Genomic DNA, 21,495 nt, shown 5'->3' with positions numbered 1-21,495 from the left:
TTCAAAATAATGGGTGTTGTGATGGAACAGTTTGAAGTGTATTGTTGTATGGTCAGTTGATTCGAGACACTCTAGAATAGCATATTTAAATATTCAATATGAATCATTATAAAAGAAAAATTAGTGAATAATGTGTTTTCAAGGCGTAAACATATGTTGTACCTTGTTTTCTGAACCGCCGAAACATGGTCCCAATTATGATGCTATAATTCTCATTAGCCAATTCCCAGCGGAGTGCATTTTTGTTTAGTAAATCGCCCCAAACTTTAATGGTATGTAAAGACCACCTTGTGACATTGATTTTGTGAAGAATAGATTAGTACTAATAGATTTAACATCATATCGGTAATATATTAATGGAATATACCTAGCATCCATTATAACAATCTTCCTGAATGTACCCCACATTGTGCGATGGATTGTATCCAAGTGGACTACAATAGCCATAATGTCTACAAAAAACACAATTTAATATGGATTAATACTCAATTTTGTGTAAAGGAATTTTTAATAGGGTTAGTAGATCGATATATTCTTACCAACTAAAGTCCTGTTTGGCAGCTCGGCAATATCATCAAGGTTCAAGAATATATGTTTTGGAAATGGTGGCATTTGAACTGGAACAGCATATGGCTCTACGACAGTTTGGTGGGTGAAATACAACTCCATGGTACCATTTAGATGTCGAAAATTAAATGCACCCGGATTAAGACCAAACCATACGTTGTGCATCTTGTAGACATGCTTTTCATGGAGCAAACTGTTGAAGTATTTGACTATCTCATACCGAGTTGCAATGGCCTCGATCTTGGCTCCCTAATTTGATTTCAGCACAAAATAGATTGTGGTACGAACATTATATATAGTTATGTAAATGAAACCTAAAGAGGGGTTGTCTTACATTGATGTCAGACAAAATGTAATGTTGCCTGTCACGATAACGTGGTTCAATCGGGAATTTAACTTCAACTCGAGCGACAATACTATACTTCCGTTGTACCCCATAAAAATCTTCATCGCTATAGTCGTCGAACAACCTGAAGCTATATTAAACATGCGACTAAATAACGTTCATAAATTTGATAGCAAAATCTTGTGTTAACTATTGTTTATAATATAACTTACATAGGCATCCTGTTTTTCTTGTCCAATGCAACTCTTTCACGGTTCAATACGGCTGGCTCCATCAAAACCTATTATCATTTGAAAATATTTTAAACTAAATTGTAAAATAGTCCAATGCATTGATATAGCACAACATAAGAGCAGTGTGGGTTGGTTGGTTGAGCACTTATTTTGGACTGTAGGTGTGACTGTGATTAAGGCTTGTAGTTCACGAGTATGCAGTTCATGCAGAGGTGGATGGCATGCATGATAGCGTATGACGGATTTGTATTGCCCAGTTGGTGCTCAAGTACGGCGTCTGCATCTCATACTAAATACCTTTGATGACACAATGCCTAAAACCTTACTGGCAGTTGAAAAGAACAGACCTAATATAGTGGTGAGTTTTCAGCCATTCCAAATAAACCAAACAAGGTAGAATGGTAATTTTCTAACTTCATGATGACGTCTGGATCATCAGTCCACTGAACACATATATGTTCTAGGTGAATTTTATTGATGCAGAAATTTGGTAGTTAGATGGTGTTTTTTGTACACAAATGAATAGAATCCTTACAAACAGACCATTGGTCCAACTCATATGTAGGCAATCATTTCTCCCAGTCCTATATGACCACCATCAGCGTACCGCACTCTGTCTTTTCACAACAAGTTCATTCAATATACTTAGGTAAGTAGTTATACAATCTGATAAGTGTTATATGTATCTGTAAACAAGTTCTGTATGATTTAGTTTTATACAATTGACAGTCAATCATGGATTACGTGGGTTACACACACGCACATTTATATATAATATATATATATTTGCTATTCTACTGACATTTTTACCTCACAATGTTACTTAGACGTCACAAGAATTGAACTCACAATTAATCGAGCCTGAGAAAGCTGGACTAAAAGAATCAGTTCATCGTTTGCTCAAATGGGCGTGGCGATGTAACAAAAATCTTGAAGAGCAGGCTGCCCAACTTCACATGTTGACTGGCTGGTCACAGATTGTTGAAGTGAGTTGGGGTTATGCTCATTTGCTTATCATTTGTGTAGGTTATAAAATTTTATTTGATGCACTGATTTCTGTTTATGAGAACCAGGTTGCTGTATCAAGAAGGATGTCGTTATTCGAGGACTGTTCTCAGCTATTGTTTGAGTGAGTGATGCCTCCCTTGATGCAAAATGAAAAACTATTGTTTTGATAATTGTATTGATATTGTTTTATGCAGACTGCTTGATGCTTCGTTGAATGCCACAACATCTCCAGATTGTTCAGTGAAAATGGCATATGTTTTAACTAATGTAAGAAGCTTGTTCTTATTTGGTAAATTCCATTCTCCTAGTCTTGTACCACATAAAATGCTTGTTCTTAACTTAATTTGGGTGGTCATTTTAAGGTATCATTGACCTATATGGCGAAACTGCGGGATGAAAGATTCATATGCCCAGCTGGTACAGATTATGATGTGGTTACTTGCCTTGACATTATTTCATCAAAGCAGCTAACAAATGCAGCTTGTAACTCATTGTTATTCAAGCTTGTGATGGCAACATTAACAAATGAATCATCTGAAATCTTGAGAAGACGGTAATGTAGATGTAGTTTGTGACTGTTAGCTCCACTAATTGAGTCCTTGTGTCAATGTTCTTCACCTTCTGTGAATGCTGACCTTCGGTTGCCCTCTGCAGGCAATATGCATTATTACTGAGTTATTTGCAGTATTGTAGCAGCATTCTGGACTCTGATGTCCCTCCATCTGTTCTTTGGTTCTTGCTACTGGAGGAGCAAGATGGTGATGATGAGGACATCACTCTTCAAAAGGTTCTTCTCTGTTGCATTACCTTACTTTCTTTTATGTAGTGACTATTGCCTGATAGTTCTTTGTCCTTCTAAAGGTTCTCAAGGAGCACAATGAATTAGCACATGCCAACATTTCCATCATAAGGAAGGAAGCTCAAGCTATCGTTGATTTGGTATACCATTCTATTCATGTGACACTCACATTTTTAATGTGTTTGTGCAAGCGAAACATAACTTACTGTAAATATTTAGCATGTCTGCCTGATGTCATGCATTGATAAAAAAGTGATTCATGTAGACTTAAAAGGTTTCATGTCTCTTGACGAGGATGGAGATCATTGCTATAGCTGGGTATATAACTGATGAGAAGATGCATATTGCTCGGGACTATCTAGAGAAGAATACAAGATAGGCTTGTGGCATTAAGACTGATCAGGTATCTTGAACAGTTTTCTTCCTTTAATTCAATATTATGTGCATAAGAATAGAACATTTGTTTTAAAAGCAACTTTGGAATTTGTTGTGAACTCTGTTATTTTTTAATGTATGTATGCTTAAACCACCTGATCATACTAACACAGTTGTAGCAGTACGTGAAGTGTCCCAATAAGCCAGTGCACTTGCTTCTTGTTTCTGGTTCCACGTTATTACGGTAAATTTGGACTTAACAGATCAACCGTGCACATCTACAGGTTGAAGTTACAGATACTGCTCTTCTTGCTCTCATTGAAAACTTTACACCACTGTAACTGAGGAATCTGGTAGTGGTGAATTTTATTGAAGCAGAAATTTGATAGTTAGATGGTGTTTTCTATTTGAGCAGTAAATGGTGTTTTTTCTTGTACTTAATGGCAGATCCAAAATCCAAGGAAGAGAAGCATGTGAGAAAGAGAATTGTGAACGGATGCAACTCGTCGTACACAAATCATACTATTAGCTAAGCCTTACCACTCTCATTAGATAAATAGCATCAACCTCTATATACAGGAAGTATGCATATAAACTTTACACCACCCCAATAAATACCCGAAATACACACAAGTTGGGAATATTATACTATAGAAAAGCCATAGTGACCAATAATTAGGAACACAGGGAGTAGATAATAACGTTAATAACAAAAATCACCTCCCATGGTGCAGGATAGATACAGTAGTTTTACGTGATATAGTAGTAAGAAAATTCTTTTTAAGAAATAAATGGAATCCAAAATAAAATTAACAATAGCATAATATTTTGTGAACTGCGAGCACTTTAATGCTTAACACATGTATAAATTAGTGAATAGTGAACAGATCAATGTATTATGTATTCCTATTAATGAAAGCACTAAAAACTCAATCAGTAAAATTAAACAAAGCCAACCAGCAAATAGCTTGATACCTTCACCGCAAGGGGACACGCGCGTGGAGATGTGGAGAACCTTAGTAGGGATCCTGACAGGTCCCTTAACCCTCAAATGCTTATCCTTGGCTCCCTTTACCAAATCCGCACAATCTAAAATGTACTAGAAATCGCACATATTTGTCACTTCAATAATTCATTGAAAATACCAATGAACAAATGCAGAATAATCAGCCTAATGATAGAAGGTAGTAAGTATATATACTAAAGCAGATGAGTGCAAATCATAATTCGAATCGCGCATTTATTTGTACTAATTCATGAATACGGAAACTGTTTGCTAGATGATTGTACTGAATTGCATTGAATGATCTGAAATTTCTGAATCCTCACTTTGCAGAGATGGACACATCAAGCCCTGCAACACTTGTCAATGCACAGATGCTGAACATGTTTGTTGGGCGAAGAGTGCGCACGGTTGTTCAAGTCCAACACAATGAAGGTGGAGTGCTTGTCGGGCAGTCCACCGATGGGCACCAGTTGTGTGTCAAAAGTGCCATGGACGTCCCCGTATCACATTTTATGGAGGTTTATGGAATTGCTGAAAACAGCGAGACCATCCGTGCTGAAGTTTGCACAGATTTTGGTCCCAACTTTGGTGAGATTTCAAATGCCTTTGGTGTTTGCCTCGACCCTTTGATTGCAATAGTATGAACTGATAGTGTATTCTGAGTGCTACCATGGTTTAAACTTCCCCACATCCAAGCTTGCTAAATCTTATTTCATTCCATGTCATAAGAAGACCAGTAAACCCATGCCCCTAATGTACACCAATTTAACCATGCAAAATCTGTGAAAATTTGAGTTTCACACTCCTAATGAGTCATTGGCTACAATTTTGTCCTCCCTTATGGTAATATTTTGCCTGGACCCTGACCTTAACCTATGAACATTAAGGAGCATCTGCCAAGTAAATAAGCAGTACTGTATGTTCCCTTCTTTTCTGAACTTGTCAGAGTGCCTGGGTTTTTCCTAATCGGATGAGCAAATATATGCATTTATTTGAGGTTATCTGTGTCCGTATTCCTATGCCATGTGCCTACTTTATGTTACAACTAAATGAGGGTTAATGTCAAATCTCTATTAAGTATTGTACCATTGAGGTGTATCGTCTAATGACTGAAGTTGGGTGTTTCTGATGTTATTACTTTCTAGAAGCAAGATTTTGGTAATATTTTCCTGAGATGTTTTCAAAGGATCACATGTGAAAATTAAATCCTTAGAATAAAATTGTTTATATCTCCATACGAATTGGAAGCTCAGGTAAGCTAGGGCATTTTTCAAAGAAGCAAACATCAAATAAACAACACAATTTGATGAGGCACCTACAACTACCGTGGAAATGAACTAATAAAAAGAGAAATAACAAAAACAATGAACTCATACAACCAATAGGGTAAAAGAAAGGAAAGTACCTGCCAGCCGAGGAATATGCAGCCGTAAAAGGCACACCTGTCAGCCGTCACACGAACTGATGCTGCTTGTCCAGACACCTATATAACACATCACACCGTGTAAGAAAATTGTTAAGTGCCATTGGAAAAGTCTGGACAGCTGAAGAGAAATATTTTGATGCTGTAACTGGTCTGAGGTATTGTCACACCCGGTTTTGGAAGACAAACCGAATGCGAACTATGTACGTGCCAGGATCAGAACTCACGTACACAGCGATTACATAAATGAACATCATCGCACAATGCTCGAATAATAACATAAAAGAGTATTAACTTATTACATCACAGAGTCGTAGACATCCACATAGTCATCATCTTAACAGGTAAATCAAAGTACTAGCGAAACGCAGTAAAGATAAGGCCTTCACAGGCAGCCGACTGGGGGTTGCCGCCAACCGACACCTAGAATTCGTCGTAGTCCTGGAACTCCTAGAAGTCTCCTTCCACGGCTTCACCTTCTCCTGAGCAGTGGTTACAATGCGAACAACCTGGTGTTTTGTGGTAAAGCAAGGATGAGTACACATCAACGTACTCAGCAAATGTCCCGTTTGGCTGAGGTGGACTAGCTTTATATGGGGTTAAGGTCAAAGCAGTTGCTTTTATTTGGTCAAGTATTTATTATTAGTGGAAGCCAAGTTTTAGTAATAACCAACCCGTAAACCATTTCCTCATCGAGGAACAACATCATCATAGTCGAACCAAAACCATAACAAAATTCTTGTATCTCGAACCATCTGTATCTCTAATCAAAGAGGATCCCAAGGCTGCTCATAACCGTGAGCACGGCTGATATATCAGTTTCACTACCCTCTGCAGAGGTTGCACACTTTACCCATGAGTCATGATTCCCTTTCTACCCGGGGAGAGCTAATCCCCATTGACCACTACCTAGGTGGTCCGGCAGGGCATCACTACGTAGCTTTTACAAAGATTTCCTAGAGATCATAGCTGCCCGTTAGGTTTCTCCAGTTTGATAAACACAGTACCCCTCCCCGCAGGAGAGTGACTAACAAAGAGCAAAACGAAAGAACCTCGGCACTCAGCCTCGGCAGAGCAAGCACTGTGCCTGGACCCCATTGACGGCACGACGGCTAAGCAACTACACCTCTAGTTCCTCTAATTAATTAGCTAAGGGCATCCCATTTCACCCTCATGGTTGCACTGTTATCCCGGGTGGTCTCTCAACGAACAGGTCCTTACGGAGAGGTACTCAGGAAACAGCCTGAGCCCCCTAGAGTATCACAAGATCATCAACATCATCCGGATAACAGTATCATAAATAGTCACATCATGTTCATTGATTAAGTTAAGGCAAAAGCAGAATGCTAACCATAACAGCCCATAAGGTCATCAAGGATAAAGTAAAGTGTAAAGCTAGTCAATCCTTAGGTTTCAAGTAAGTAATGCGGGATAGTAAGTTATAAGTGAATAGGACATAATGGGTCAGAGGACACTTGCCTTCACCAAACTGCTGATCAGGGACTTCCTCTGCAACTTCCTCAGGAAACATAGACTGCTCGTTGTCTACGTAAAGTAATCATTCACACTATGCACTTGGGAAATAACAAACAAAAGCAATATACCAAGCATATGCAGCAGAGAGATCACAAGTTCACAATAGAAAAGGATTGGTACTCTGGTATTCCCTAGGTCTAGGGTAGAGGACTATACAAAGTGATTCATTATCCACTAATCAGGTTTAAGTCAGTGGTGGGGTTAAATCATTACATGGTTTTAAGTCCCTGAACTTGGGTGTTTAAGTCCATAAACTTAGGTGCTCCAACTTTTATTAAAGTCTATTATCTTTATTTTATCTCAAATAGGGTTCCAATAACATCACTTTTACTCTAATGATCAACTATTAATTGGGTCATAAAAACAGCAGGGAAACATTGGTTAAATAGGTAGACAAAAATACTATGAGCATTTTGCAACTTGAAGCACCTAATTTGGAGTTCATATGACAAAGTTATGAATTTTACAAGTTTAGGGATTAAAAATATGCCCTAAATACTTATTTTGAATTAAATAAAAGGTCCGAGGACCTAACTGTGAGAATCCAGGGACGGCGGGTTAAATTTCAGAAAACCGGGGGTCTCTTTAAGAAAACGCGCGGGCGAAGGGGTATCGGGCTCCTACGGCCGTCAGATCTCAGATCGACGCGCAGGATTAGATCCGCGGGCGGGCGCGCGAGCGCGCGGCGGCCTGAGCGGCTGACAGGCGGGGCCGGCGGGCAGCGCGGGCGCGGGCGGCTGACAGGCGGGGCCAGCGGGCAGCGCGGGCGCGGGTGGGCTGACAGGCGGGGCCAGCGGGCAGAGCGGGCGCGGGGTGTGGGGGAAGTGGGCCTGGGCCGTTGGATCTCCGGTGGGCGGCCAGGATTGGGCTCGGGCTATTTAAAATAGAGCCATCCGATTTGAGATGGACGGCGGGGATGGGGCGGCTGGCTTCTGTCCCCTTCTCCAGCCAGCAGAGACGGCGGCGGCCGCACCCGCGGCGGAGAAGCTCGCCGGAGACGAGGGCGCGGGGGCTCTGCGGGTCCTTAGGGCGACCGGAGTGGCCTGGGAGGTTGGGGAAAGCGCGGGGAATCCTCAGGCGGGGCTAGGTCGGGACCGGGGCACCGGAGGGAGGCGGTTCACGGCGAAGCGGCTCGGCGGCGGCGTTAGTCGACTCCGGCGAGGAATTAAGTGCAGCAGAGAGCCATAGAAAGGAAGGGAGAGGGCAGGGGAGGTTCCTTACCTCAAGGTGAACTCCGGGGACTCCTCGGTGGCGGCAATGGCGCGACGACGGCCCGGGTCGACGGTGGCGGACCCCTGCGGCGGCACGGAGGGCGGCGGGTGAGCGCGGGCAGAGGGAAATAGAGAGGGGGAGGGGAAATTGGAGGGTGTCCCGGGTTGCGGATGTCGGGGCGGAGCTTACCGTGGCAAAGAGCACGGCGGAGCTCCAACGGCGACGGGGAAACGAGCTCGGGCGGCGGCGGTTTAATGGCGGCGGCGCTCTGGCGTGCGCGCAGCGTGGGGGAGGTGAAAGAGAGGCCTGCTAGTGCGCAAATGAGGGAGGGGGGAAGAGGGCGAGTGGGGTTCTGGGCTCAAGTGGCCGGGGGCCGGGCGGTTGCGAGCTCCACGCGCGACGTGGGCGCGGAGTCCACGGCAGCGCGCAGCTCGGGCGACGGTTACGCGGGGAAGACGGGGCTGACAGCCCGGGCCCGCGAGCAGAGAGAGAGAGGAAAGCGGGCGCGGGCGCGGAGAAGGCGGCCGCGCTGACGGGCGGGCCCGCCAGGGCAGAGAGAGAAAAAAGGGGGGGAGAGCGCGCGCGCGGGATGGGCCTAGTGGGCCAAAAGGCCGAGGGGGGGGGCAGGGTTGGGCTTCTTTCCCTTTTCCTTTTATTCTGGAATTTGTTTTCCCTTTTCTTTTTATTTTCTCTATTTGATTCAAATCCAAATAAGCCACAAATTCAAATTAGACTTTCTAAGAATTATGCACCAAACAAAAGTGAAATCTAGGGTTCAACATGATGCAACAATTCATACTCCCTTGGAGTTTGAGCTAATAGACTATAATTACAAATAAAATAACCACTCTTCTCCTATAGAAATGAGAAAGAAAAGATTGGGGAAGGATGAGAAAAGGGAAGTAACACCTGAATTTGTGAATATGAGCAAAGAAATTTTATACCCCCAAATTCAGGGTGTTACAAACCTATCCCCCTTAAAAGAATCTCGCCCCGAGATTCAAGGTTGGTCAGCAAAGAGTTCAGGGTATTTGGCCTTCAGATCATCTTCTCGTTCCCAGGTTGCTTCTTCCTCCGAGTGGTGACCCCATCTAACTTTGCACATTCTGATGGTGTTCCTCCGGGTGACTCTTTCTGCAAACTCCAGAATCTGCGTTGGCTTCTCTATGTATGTCAGATCCTCCTGGACCTCCAAACCCTCCACTGGCAACTGTTCTTCTGGTACTCGCAGACACTTCTTCAATTGCGACACGTGGAACACATTGTGCACTGCTGACAAGCTCTCTGGTAGGTTGAGCTGGTAGGCCACTTCTCCACGCTTTGCTTGAATCTGATATGGTCCGACGTACCGGGGTGCTAACTTGCCTTTAACTCCGAACCTTCTTACTCCCCTGATAGGTGACACCTTCAGATAGACGTAATCCCCCACTTCGAAACTCAGTTCTCTTCTCCTTCGGTCCGCATAGCTTCGCTGTCTTGACTGTGCTATCTTCAGGTTCTCCCGAACCATTTCGATATTCTCTTCGGCTTCAAGCAAGATGTCGGGGCCAAACACCTGTCTCTCTCCAGGCTAGTCCTAATGCAGCGGAGTCCTACAACTCCGCCCATAGAGTGCCTGAAACGGTGACATCTTCAGGCTAGCCTGGTAACTATTGTTGTAGGAGAATTCTGCATAAGGTAACCTTTTGTCCCATCCTGACTTGTCTTGCAACGCACAGGCTCTCAGCATATCTTCTAGGATCTGATTAGTTCTTTCAGTCTGACCGTCTGTCTGCGGGTGATAAGCCGAGCTGAAGTTCAAATGCGTGCCCACAGCTTCTTGTAGCTGCTGCCACAGATGAGAGGTGAACTGCGTTCCTCGATCTGACACTATCTTCTTCGGCACACCATGAAGGCAGACTATCCGTGACATGTATAACTCAGCTAACGTTGCTCCGGTGTATGTTGTCTTCACGGGTATGAAATGGGCCACCTTTGTTAAGCGGTCCACAACCACCCAGATGGAATCATAACCGGCCCGGGTACGAGGTAGGCCAACTATAAAATCCATCCCGATCTCATCCCACTTCCACTGAGGAATCCGCAATGGCTGCAACAATCCGGCGAGCCTTTGATGCTCTGCTTTGGTTCTTTGACAGCTATCACAGATGGCGACATATTCTGCGATTTCTCTTTTCATGCCATACCACCAAAACCTCCTTTTTAAATCCTGGTACATCTTTTCACTTCCAGGGTGTATGGAGTAGGCTGTCTCATGAGCTTCCTTGAGGATCAGGTCCCGAATAGGTTTGAGGTCGGGAACACACAATCGGTCCTTGAACCATATTACCCCCTCTTCATCCTCTCGAAAGTCTTTGCCTCTTTCTTCTAAGATCAGTTGCCGGATCTTGTTGATGCTTTCATCATCCTTCTGCCCTTCTTTGATCTCCCGCTCTAGGGTGGGCTCTAATTCCACTGTTACTCCTTGCGTACTGTTCAGGAAACCGAGGCTCAGTCTGTCGAACTCTTTGGCTAACTCATACGGCATCGGGTACGTGGCCAACATATTGACCTGACTCTTCCTGCTCAGAGCATCTGCAACAACATTGGCTTTGCTTGGATGGTAATGTATCTCCAACTCATAGTCCTTGATCAATTCCAACCATCTTCGCTGCCTCATGTTTAACTCTGACTGGGTGAATATGTACTTCAGACTTTTATGATCTGTGTAGATGTCACACTTCTGCCCATACAGGTAATGTCTCCAGGTCTTTAAAGCATGAACCACTGCTGCCAACTCCAGGTCATGTGTGGGATAATTTTTCTCATGGATCTTCAGCTGTCGAGATGAGTATGCTACAACTCTTCCTTCTTGCATTAGCACACATCCCAATCCGGTGTAAGAAGCATCGCAATACACTGAGAATGGCTTGTGAACATCAGGCAGGACTAACACAGGAGCTGTAGTCAATCTATTCTTCAGTTCCTCAAATGCTTCTTGACACTTTTGGGTCCACTTAAACTCAACTTTCTTTGCTAGTAACGCTGTCATTGGCCTAGCAATCTTTGAGAAGCCTTCAATGAAACGCCTATAATATCCAGCCATTCCAATGAAGCTCTTGATCCCACGAACATCCTTCGGTGCTTTCCAGTTCAGGATATCTGTTACTTTCTTTGGATCCACTGCTAACCCATCTTGATTTATGATGTGACCCAGAAATAAGACTTCATGAATCCAGAACTCGCATTTGCCCAGCTTGGCATACAACTGATGCTCTCGAAGTCTTTGCAATACCATGTTCAAATGCTCTACATGATCTTCCTCACTTTGAGAGTATATGAGGATATCATCGATGAATACTACCACAAACTTGTCTAGGTAGTCCATGAACACGCTGTTCATCAGATACATAAAGAAGGCTGGCGCGTTTGTCAAACCAAAGAACATAACTATAAACTCATATAACCCATACTTGGTGATGAATGTCGTCTTCGGTATGTCCGAGGGTCGGATTCTGAGTTGATGGTAGCCTGACCTCAGATCTATCTTCGAGAACACGCTGGCACCTCTGAGCTGGTCGAACAAATCTTCTATCCTTGGCAGGGGGTACTTGTTCTTGACAGTGACTTCATTCAAGGCTCTGTAGTCTATGCACATCCTTTTGGTACCATCTTTCTTCTCTACAAACAACACTGGAGCGGCCCAAGGCGAGGTACTTGGCCTGATGTAACCCTTCTCTAACATCTCATCTATCTGCTTCTTGAGTTCCACCAATTCTGGTCCAGACACTCGATAGGCCCTTTTGGAAATGGGGGCGGTACCAGGGATAAGCTCTATGGCAAATTCGACTTTTCTCTCGGGTGGCATGCCCGTTAGCTCCTCGGGAAACCCATCCGGAAAGTCCGACACAACCTTGATAGCCTCGAGCGGGTTGGGCTCCTTACTATCAACTGAAATCTGGTGACAGACTCCCTCCGCTGATTTAGGCATCCTTAGCTCGGCCACTACCTCTTCTCCTGACGGGGACTTCAATGTTACGGTCCTCTTGTCACAACTAACATTTGCTTCATACTTCATTAACCAATTCATCCCTAGAATAACATCTATCCCAGGGGTGTCTATTACTATTAAGTCACTGGGGAATCCTATCCCCCTTATTTCCACCATTATATTTGAGCATATTTTATCTGTTTGCACCTTGCCACCAACCGAATTAATCCTCATGGGCGGCATCATTGCCTCTACTGAAATGTTATGCAATTCTACCCAAGTTGCAGTGACAAATGAATGAGTTGCACCAGTATCAAATAGCACTTTTGCGGGATGAGATTCGACTGAGAACATACCTACTGCCACATCTGGTGCATCCTGGATTGCTTCGGCCTCCAAGTGGTTCACCTTTCCACGGTTGTACGCTTGGCCACAATTGCCTGTTACCGGCTGCAGTACACCCTGCCTTGTTGGAGCATTGGGGTTGGTCTGCTGCTGCGCCATCTTCTTTGGGCACTGCATCGCCCAGTGGCCTTGTTCTCCACAGTGGAAACATCCTCTGCCTCCTCCTTCTTCACGATCATCAGTCCCTCTGGCACATGGTACCTGCGGAAACTCTCGCTGAATTCTTCCCAGGTGATGGCTTCGGGGTCAGCATGTGTGGCGAGGTAGGACTCCCACCAGGACTGGGCTGCTCCCCTTAGCTGCCGGGGACCATACAGAACCTTCTCCCTGTCGTCACATTGGGCGGTGCACAGTTCCCTTTCCATCGCGCGCAGCCAGTCTTCTGCATCCATGGGGTCAGCAGAATGGGCGAAGGTAGGAGGGTGCCCTCTCATGAACTCACCACACTTATCCCGTGGCATCTGGGGCATCTGCACTTGCAATTGGGGTTGGGGTTGCTGTTGAGCCTGCTGCATGGCTGCCAGAGTCTGCCCAATGGCCTGCACTGCCTGAGTCTGCATCAAGAACATCTGCTCCACTGACATCGGGGGTGGTGGGGGAGGCTGCCTCTGATGTTCCTCCTGCTGGTCGTGCTGCTCCTGCTGAGCACGCCTGTTGCATCGGCGCCTGTTGTCAGACATCTGTGGAAGACATTCATACATCAGCATTGATCTTACAATCCTTCAGCATAAGAAAAGGGAAAATAGAATTCTTCATGACACTGAGTGAATAAAGAGCTTCACTGATCCTCATTATGATTCAACGCAGCTTCTCAGATAAGAAGGAAAGTAGAAGTAAATGGTTTCCCAACTAAGCAACTGACTTCACTAACATTACTAGCTAGGCCAAACTGCAGGGGAAACCCACAGGTTGGCAACAGTCATTACAAAGATTCGAATCCAGCACAAGTTCATCATAACAAGCATGAAAGCAACTGATAAGCAAACTAGACTAAATGGAAGCAACTGATAAGCGAACTAAACTGACTACCTAAGACTGAGACATCTGACTTAAGAATTATTACAAACTCCGACGCTAACGATCTAAGGATCCAGATCTATCCTGGTCTTACAGGCAGGGGAACCATAAGTGTGGTGACCACGTGGCGGCGAGCGGTATGGGTGCTGAGTCCCAGTAGGAGCGGGGGAACCACCCTCCTGGTGATGGCGCTCTGCCAGCTCATCACGCAACTCCGCAATCTCCGTTCGAGCCCTGCTTAGCTCGTCCAGAGAGTGATCCAGCTCAGTGTTAAGCACTGCGACTAGGTTGACTGTGCTGCTCAACCTAGGGTTAGCCTCACCAACAGGTGAGACAACCACACTCTCTGTGCTGCCAGTAGGGCGGCGGGGGTAGTACTGAAGGTTAAGACCGTCGGCCACCCCACCGAACAAAGAACAGTACTGGGAGAGTGCACGTCGTGCTGCATCCTGCATAGCCGCCTCTGCAGTGTCCCTCTCGGAGATGGAGTAGTGCTCCGAAACGGCCTCTGCTCCCCGGAGATCATCCTCCGGACAGCGAACTAGGCAGGTAGCCTCACAGCGGTCCGGGTACCTCCCGCGACTGTGCTGGTAGACTACACAACGATACTCGATCGACCAGGTGTGCCGGTCGAAAGCCTGGCGCAGCAAGGTGTCGAGTGCGTCGTGGAAGTGACAACCGCGAGCGGCGTCACGGGTGATGGGTCGGGCGACCCATCCTTCCGCCTCCTGCGGCTCAGAGGACTCCATGCTGTGGTCTGAGTCGTCGTCGTCGGGGTCTCCTCCAGGACCTCCTCCAGTAGCTCCTCCAATAGCCGGGACGTCCCGCAGTGGTGCAGGGGGCGCCTCCAGCTGGGCAACAGAGGAACGGGGCCTCACGGACTCCACCTCCTGCTGGTGTGGGGAGGAAGAGCCCTGCTGCTCTCTATGCTGGCGCCGGCGTTCCTGCTCCTCACGCAGGCGGTGGTGCAGTCTCTCCAGGTGACTCGACTGACCGGACACGGTGCGGCGCAGAGGGCGCTCCGCAAGTCGAGACGGCAGGAAAGGAATCACCGACTTACGTGCAGTGTGTCTAAGGCGAGCCATCTACAAAAGACACCGTAAGCATAAGAGTAAGAGCAGAACTAATATGACAAGTGAATAAACCATAGACAGAATAAGATAAATTTTTTTTAACAAGGTATAATATAGTATATATATATATATGTAGTAAAACATAGGGTTGGTCGAGGTGACCGACTTTTGAAGTAACATCAGAGGTCAAGGTGAGAGGGAAGGTCAATAGTCCTTAGTACGACCAGTGCTACTCTAGGTCAGCGGTCCTACAGTCAGCCTGGCTTTGATACCACTTATGTCACACCCGGTTTTGGAAGACAAACCGAATGCGAACTATGTACGTGCCAGGATCAGAACTCACGTACACAGCGATTACATAAATGAACATCATCGCACAATGCTCGAATAATAACATAAAAGAGTATTAACTTATTACATCACAGAGTCGTAGACATCCACATAGTCATCATCTTAACAGGTAAATCAAAGTACTAGCGAAACACAGTAAAGATAAGGCCTTCACAGGCAGCCGGCTGGGGGTTGCCGCCAACCCACACCTAGAATTCGTCGTAGTCCTGGAACTCCTGGAAGTCTCCTTCCACGGCTTCACCTTCTCCTGAGCAGTGGTTACAATGCGGACAACCTGGTGTTTTGTGGTAAAGCAAGGATGAGTACACATCAACGTACTCAGCAAATGTCCCGTTTGGCTGAGGTGGACTAGCTTTATATGGGGTTAAGGTCAAAGCAGTTGCTTTTATTTGGTCAAGTATTTATTATTAGTGGAAGCCAAGTTTTAGTAATAACCAACCCGTAAACCATTTCCTCATCGAGGAACAACATCATCATAGTCGAACCAAAACCATAACAAAATCCTTGTATCTCGAACCATCTGTATCTCTAATCAAAGAGGATCCCAAGGCTGCTCATAACCGTGAGCACGGCTGATATATCAGTTTCACTACCCTCTGCAGAGGTTGCACACTTTACCCATGAGTCATGATTCCCTTTCTACCCGGGGAGAGCTAATCCCCATTGACCACTACCTAGGTGGTCCGGCAGGGCATCACTACGTAGCTTTTACAAAGATTTCCTAGAGATCATAGCTGTCCGTTAGGTTTCTCCAGTTTGATAAACACAGTACCCCTCCCCACAGGAGAGTGACTAACAAAGAGCAAAACGAAAGAACCTCGGCACTCAGCCTCGGCAGAGCAAGCACTGTGCCTGGACCCCATTGACGGCACGACGGCTAAGCAACTACACCTCTAGTTCCTCTAATTAATTAGCTAAGGGCATCCCATTTCACCCTCATGGTTGCACTGTTATCCCGGGTGGTCTCTCAACGAACAGGTCCTTACGGAGAGGTACTCAGGAAACAGCCTGAGCCCCCTAGAGTATCACAAGATCATCAACATCATCCGGATAACAGTATCATAAATAGTCACATCATGTTCATTGATTAAGTTAAGGCAAAAGCAGAATGCTAACCATAACAGCCCATAAGGTCATCAAGGATAAAGTAAAGTGTAAAGCTAGTCAATCCTTAGGTTTCAAGTAAGTAATGCGGGATAGTAAGTTATAAGTGAATAGGACATAATGGGTCAGAGGACACTTGCCTTCACCAAACTGCTGATCAGGGACTTCCTCTGCAACTTCATCAGGAAACACAGACTGCTCGTTGTCTACGTAAAGTAATCATTCACACTATGCACTTGGGAAATAACAAACAAAAGCAATATACCAAGCATATGCAGCAGAGAGATCACAAGTTCACAATAGAAAAGGATTGGTACTCTGGTATTCCCTAGGTCTAGGGTAGAGGACTATACAAAGTGATTCATTATCCACTAATCAGGTTTAAGTCAGTGGTGGGGTTAAATCATTACATGGTTTTAAGTCCCTGAACTTGGGTGTTTAAGTCCATAAACTTAGGTGCTCCAACTTTTATTAAAGTCTATTATCTTTATTTTATCTCAAATAGGGTTCCAATAACATCACTTTTACTCTAATGATCAACTATTAATTGGGTCATAAAAACAGCAGGGAAACATTGGTTAAATAGGTAGACAAAAATACTATGAGCATTTTGCAACTTGAAGCACCTAATTTGGAGTTCATATGACAAAGTTATGAATTTTACAAGTTTAGGGATTAAAAATATGCCCTAAATACTTATTTTGAATTAAATAAAAGGTCCGAGGACCTAACTGTGAGAATCCAGGGACGGCGGGTTAAATTTCAGAAAACCGGGGGTCTCTTTAAGAAAACGCGCGGGCGAAGGGGTATCGGGCTCCTACGGCCGTCGGATCTCAGATCAACGCGCAGGATTAGATCCGCGGGCGGGCGCGCGAGCGCGCGGCGGCCTGAGCGGCTGACAGTCGGGGCCGGCGGGCAGCGCGGGCGCGGGCGGTTGACAGGCGGGGCCAGCGGGCAGCGCGGGCGCGGGTGGGCTGACAGGCGGGGCCAGCGGGCAGAGCGGGCGCGGGGTGTGGGGGAAGTGGGCCTGGGCCGTTGGATCTCCGGTGGGCGGCCAGGATTGGGCTCGGGCTATTTAAAATAGAGCCATCCGATCTGAGATGGACGGCGGGGATGGGGCGGCTGGCTTCTGTCCCCTTCTCCAGCCAGCAGAGACGGCGGCGGCCGCACCCGCGGCGGAGAAGCTCGCCGGAGACGAGGGCGCGGGGGCTCTGCGGGTCCTTAGGGCGACCGGAGTGGCCTGGGAGGTTGGGGAAAGCGCGAGGAATCCTCAGGCGGGGCTAGGTCGGGACCGGGGCACCAGAGGGGGGCGGTTCACGGCGAAGCGGCTCGGCGGCGGCGTTAATCGACTCCGGCGAGGAATTAAGTGCAGCAGAGAGCCATAGAAAGGAAGGGAGAGGGCAGGGGAGGTTCCTTACCTCAAGGTGAACTCCGGGGACTCCTCGGTGGCGGCAATGGCGCGACGACGGCCCGGGTCGACGGTGGCGGACCCCTGCGGCGGCACGGAGGGCGGCGGGTGAGCGCGGGCAGAGGGAAATAGACAGGGGGAGGGGAAATTGGAGGGTGTCCCGGGTTGCGGATGTCGGGGCGGAGCTTACCGTGGCAAAGAGCACGGCGGAGCTCCAACGGCGACGGGGAAACGAGCTCGGGCGGCGGCGGTTTAATGGCGACAGCGCTCTGGCGTGCGCGCAGCGTGGGGGAGGTGAAAGAGAGGCCTGCTAGTGCGCAAATGAGGGAGGGGGGAAGAGGGCGAGTGGGGTTCTGGGCTCAAGTGGCCGGGGGCGGGGCGGTTGCGAGCTCCACGCGCGACGTGGGCGCGGAGTCCACGGCAGCGCGCAGCTCGGGCGACGGTTACGCGGGGAAGACAGGGCTGACAGCCCGGGCCCGCGAGCAGAGAGAGAGAGGAAAGCGGGCGCGGGCGCGGAGAAGGCGGCCGCGCTGACGGGCGGGCCCGCCAGGGCAGAGAGAGAAAAAGGGGGGGGGGGGGGGGGAGAGCGCGCGCGCGGGATGGGCCTAGTGGGCCGAAAGGCCGAGGGGGGCAGGGTTGGGCTTCTTTCCCTTTTCCTTTTATTCTGGAATTTGTTTTCCCTTTTCTTTTTATTTTCTCTATTTGATTCAAATCCAAATAAGCCACAAATTCAAATTAGACTTTCTAAGAATTATGCACCAAACAAAAGTGAAATCTAGGGTTCAACATGATGCAACAATTCATACTCCCTTGGAGTTTGAGCTAATAGACTATAATTACAAATAAAATAACCACTCTTCTCCTATAGAAATGAGAAAGAAAAGATTGGGGAAGGATGAGAAAACGGAAGTAACACCTGAATTTGTGAATATGAGCAAAGAAATTTTATACCCCCAAATTCAGGGTGTTACAGGTATGTAGCTTATTATGTATGTGATATTGAAATGGGGTGTCAACATTCAAGAGTGAAGTTGTTGCAATGGTCAGAGTTATGACATTTGTCAACTGTGCTGGCCCATGCAGAGGATGCCTACCAGTTACAATGCCTAACAATGGCTTGCCTACTGTGCTGAATTGCAGCATAAGATACAACATGTGTAGAAGAGCAACACTGTTAACCTGGTGTTGCTATGATTATATACGTTACTGGTTTAATCCTCATGCTTCTGGTTGCAGGTACCCCATATATAGAATTCCAACAGGGCCAACATTGAAGGATCTCGATGCCTGTTTTTTGACATTCCATTGCCTAGCAACACCTTGCAAGGGTAAATACTAAGTGACTTGTAGCGTCATAAGGATTTTACTTTGCCTCTTGACAGAATGCAATAGCACATGTGTGACATTTTTGCCTCTTGACAGAATGCAATGGCACCTGTGACATTTTGCCTCTGTAGACACAACCTCAGATTTTGCATCTGTTGCATATAGAGTTCTTACCCCCATTTTTCTTGCAGATTGTGACCCTAGGCATTGCAACTGGTAGGCATATAGAGTTCTTACCCCCATTTTTCTTGCAGATTGTGACCCTCCTACGCTAGCATGCCCTGGCTTTGGGGGAATTAACCGCGGCAAAACGGCAGCTGGGAAACTATCTTTGCCTATCTTTGGGCTGGCACCTTACAAATTACGTGCCTCCATTTGGACATCTGACAAAACCCAAGAACGGGACCGCGTCACCTCTCTGATGCAGGAGGCTGACAGCTGGCTCCGCACAATACAAGTACAACGTGGAGATGACTCGTGGTTGTAAATGGTTAATTTAGTAACGGGGAGGATGTATGAGTTATAAGCCTGCGTGCATAACTTTTTCTCCTGTCTCCAGTAAGCTGTATCTTTTGTAGGTTTGTTTTGTGGGGTGAAAGTAAAGATGGATGGTGGAAAAGGCAAAATTGGAGGCAGTGTAGAACTGAAGTGAAATATGGGGAAAAAGAATAAAGATTTCCAGTTAATAGAGTTGAGAAAGTTCCAGTGTTCATGTTTTGGTTACCAAAGTCCATCACTCATCGGTTCTACAATAAATAGAAGAAATACACCAGAAGTACAAATACTGATCTTCGAAGTGCAGATGTTGGTCCTCTTCGTTTTAACAGAGGGTTTCTTCAGGTAGTTTTTTTATAATAGAGCGTTTAGGCCTTATTCAATCTGACTGTTGCAACACAATTAGGCAAAATCTTATTCAATCTGAGAGCAAGTTAAATTGTACGAAAAAAAACTGATAAGAGATGAAATCACAACAAGGGAAAAAGCAGCTAGCTGCTGGGTCGTGGCCTATTACTTCCCTTTGTTGCAATGCGGTGGGCTAGGGATGCGGTTTGGCTCCAAAACAATATCGCTACAATAGCTGGTTTTATGATATCAAGATCCACTACTCAATGCAACTAACCTGGCATTGTAGCATCATTGACATTGGAAAGCAAAACTTTACTGTCATTGTGTTATGTTCAAAATTTTTATGTGCTGATGGTTCTGTTTACAGGTGTCCATTGTCGAATCAAATCATATTCTTAATGAAGTGAATACCCACATCCTTCCTTCCCACAATGATCTCACCCCAATAACTACAATAGCTGGTGGAAGTGTTGCCAACACAATCCGTGGGCTCTCAGCTGGTTTTGGAATATCAACTGGGGACTATTGTTTGTCAACAATACGAGCTTTAGTGGTGTAGATCTCACAAGTTTAAGGGCCAAAAAAGGGCACACCGCTCAGGTAGCCTATGTTGGTGATGAAGAATATTGTGGTTATGACTATAGCCTTGTAGGGCAGCTTTCAGAAGTTAGAATCAGCAACTTCGTAACTCACCAGCTATTATTCCTTACACCTCCGTCAGTTCTAAACTTATATAACGAATTAACAGTAAAGTTTTTAGAGCTGTCCAAACTACAGAGCACGAAATATTTCCATTGTATACCAGTTCAGTTATGGTAGCTAGTTTTGGTGACGCATTGTGTCGGGGACCATAATTAGGGGTACCCCCAAGACTCCTAATTTCAGCTGGTAACCCCCATCAGCACAAAGTTGTAAAGGCCTGATGGGCGCGATTAAGGTCAAGGCTCAGTCCACTCAAGGGACACGATCTCGCCTCGCCCGAGCCCAGCCTCGGGCAAAGGCAGCCGACCCCGGAGGATTCACGTCTCGCCCGAGGACCCCCTCAAGCAACGGACACAGCTTTGGCTCGCCCGAGGCCCAGTCTTCGCAGAGAAGCAACCTTGGCCAGATCGCCACGCCAACCGACCGAATCGCAGGAGCATTTAATGCAAAGGTCGCCTGACACCTTATCCTGACGCGCGCTCTTCAGTCGACAGAGCCGAAGTGACCGCAGTCACTTCGCCGCTCCACTGACCGGCCTGACAAGAAAGCAGCGCCACCTGCGTCGCTCCGACTGCTGTGTCACTCGATAGAGTGAGGCCGACAGCAACTAAGTCCAGCCTCGGGCGCCATAGGAAGCTCCGCCTCGCCCGACCCCAGGGCTCGGCCCCCGTCTCGGCCTCGGAAGATTGACTTCGCCTTGCCCGACCCCAGGGCTCGGACTCAACCACGACTCAGAAGACGACGGACTCTGCCTCGCCTGACCCCAGGGCTCGGACACAGCCTCGGCC

At 46.5% G+C, this 21,495-nt stretch overlaps 1 protein-coding gene, 1 long non-coding RNA gene and 1 pseudogene across 3 annotated transcripts; 2 read left to right on the top strand and 1 right to left on the bottom strand.

Annotated features, from left to right (window-relative positions):
• Nucleotides 1-229: 229 nt before the first annotated feature.
• On the bottom strand, nt 230-627 carry LOC103649657 (uncharacterized). The gene is made up of 3 exons (XR_563639.2): nt 540-627; nt 368-452; nt 230-287 (listed from the first exon to the last, which is right to left on the bottom strand). It is a non-coding gene; the product is annotated as an uncharacterized lncRNA (long non-coding RNA).
• Nucleotides 628-2,014: 1,387 nt separating this feature from the next.
• On the top strand, nt 2,015-2,433 carry LOC103649656 (nuclear pore 192 superfamily pseudogene; annotated as a pseudogene). Its single transcript, NR_161276.1, has 3 exons — nt 2,015-2,132; nt 2,220-2,275; nt 2,349-2,433. The product of NR_161276.1 is annotated as a nuclear pore 192 superfamily pseudogene (transcript).
• Nucleotides 2,434-2,531: 98 nt separating this feature from the next.
• On the top strand, nt 2,532-3,669 carry LOC103651737 (nuclear pore complex protein NUP205). Its single transcript, NM_001369290.1, has 4 exons — nt 2,532-2,707; nt 2,809-2,941; nt 3,016-3,093; nt 3,592-3,669. Exons 1-4 carry the CDS (start codon nt 2,532-2,534, stop codon nt 3,667-3,669), a joined length of 465 nt encoding a protein of 154 aa, NP_001356219.1.
• Nucleotides 3,670-21,495: the final 17,826 nt, after the last annotated feature.

Source organism: Zea mays, chromosome 3, assembly GCF_902167145.1.
Source record: "Zea mays cultivar B73 chromosome 3, Zm-B73-REFERENCE-NAM-5.0, whole genome shotgun sequence".
NCBI classification, from domain to species: domain Eukaryota; kingdom Viridiplantae; phylum Streptophyta; class Magnoliopsida; order Poales; family Poaceae; genus Zea; species Zea mays.
This window is presented reverse-complemented; position numbering and strand designations above follow the sequence as displayed.

Bases quoted from the DNA above. Each gene is read 5' to 3' on its own strand.
- LOC103651737 (NM_001369290.1), top strand. From the start codon at position 2,532: ATGGCGAAACTGCGGGATGAAAGATTCATATGCCCAGCTGGTACAGAT. The intron at 2,708-2,808 runs GTAATGTAGATG...TGCCCTCTGCAG, and splicing joins TCTGAAATCTTGAGAAGACG to GCAATATGCATTATTACTGA. The intron at 3,094-3,591 runs GTATACCATTCT...TGGACTTAACAG, and splicing joins CTCAAGCTATCGTTGATTTG to ATCAACCGTGCACATCTACA.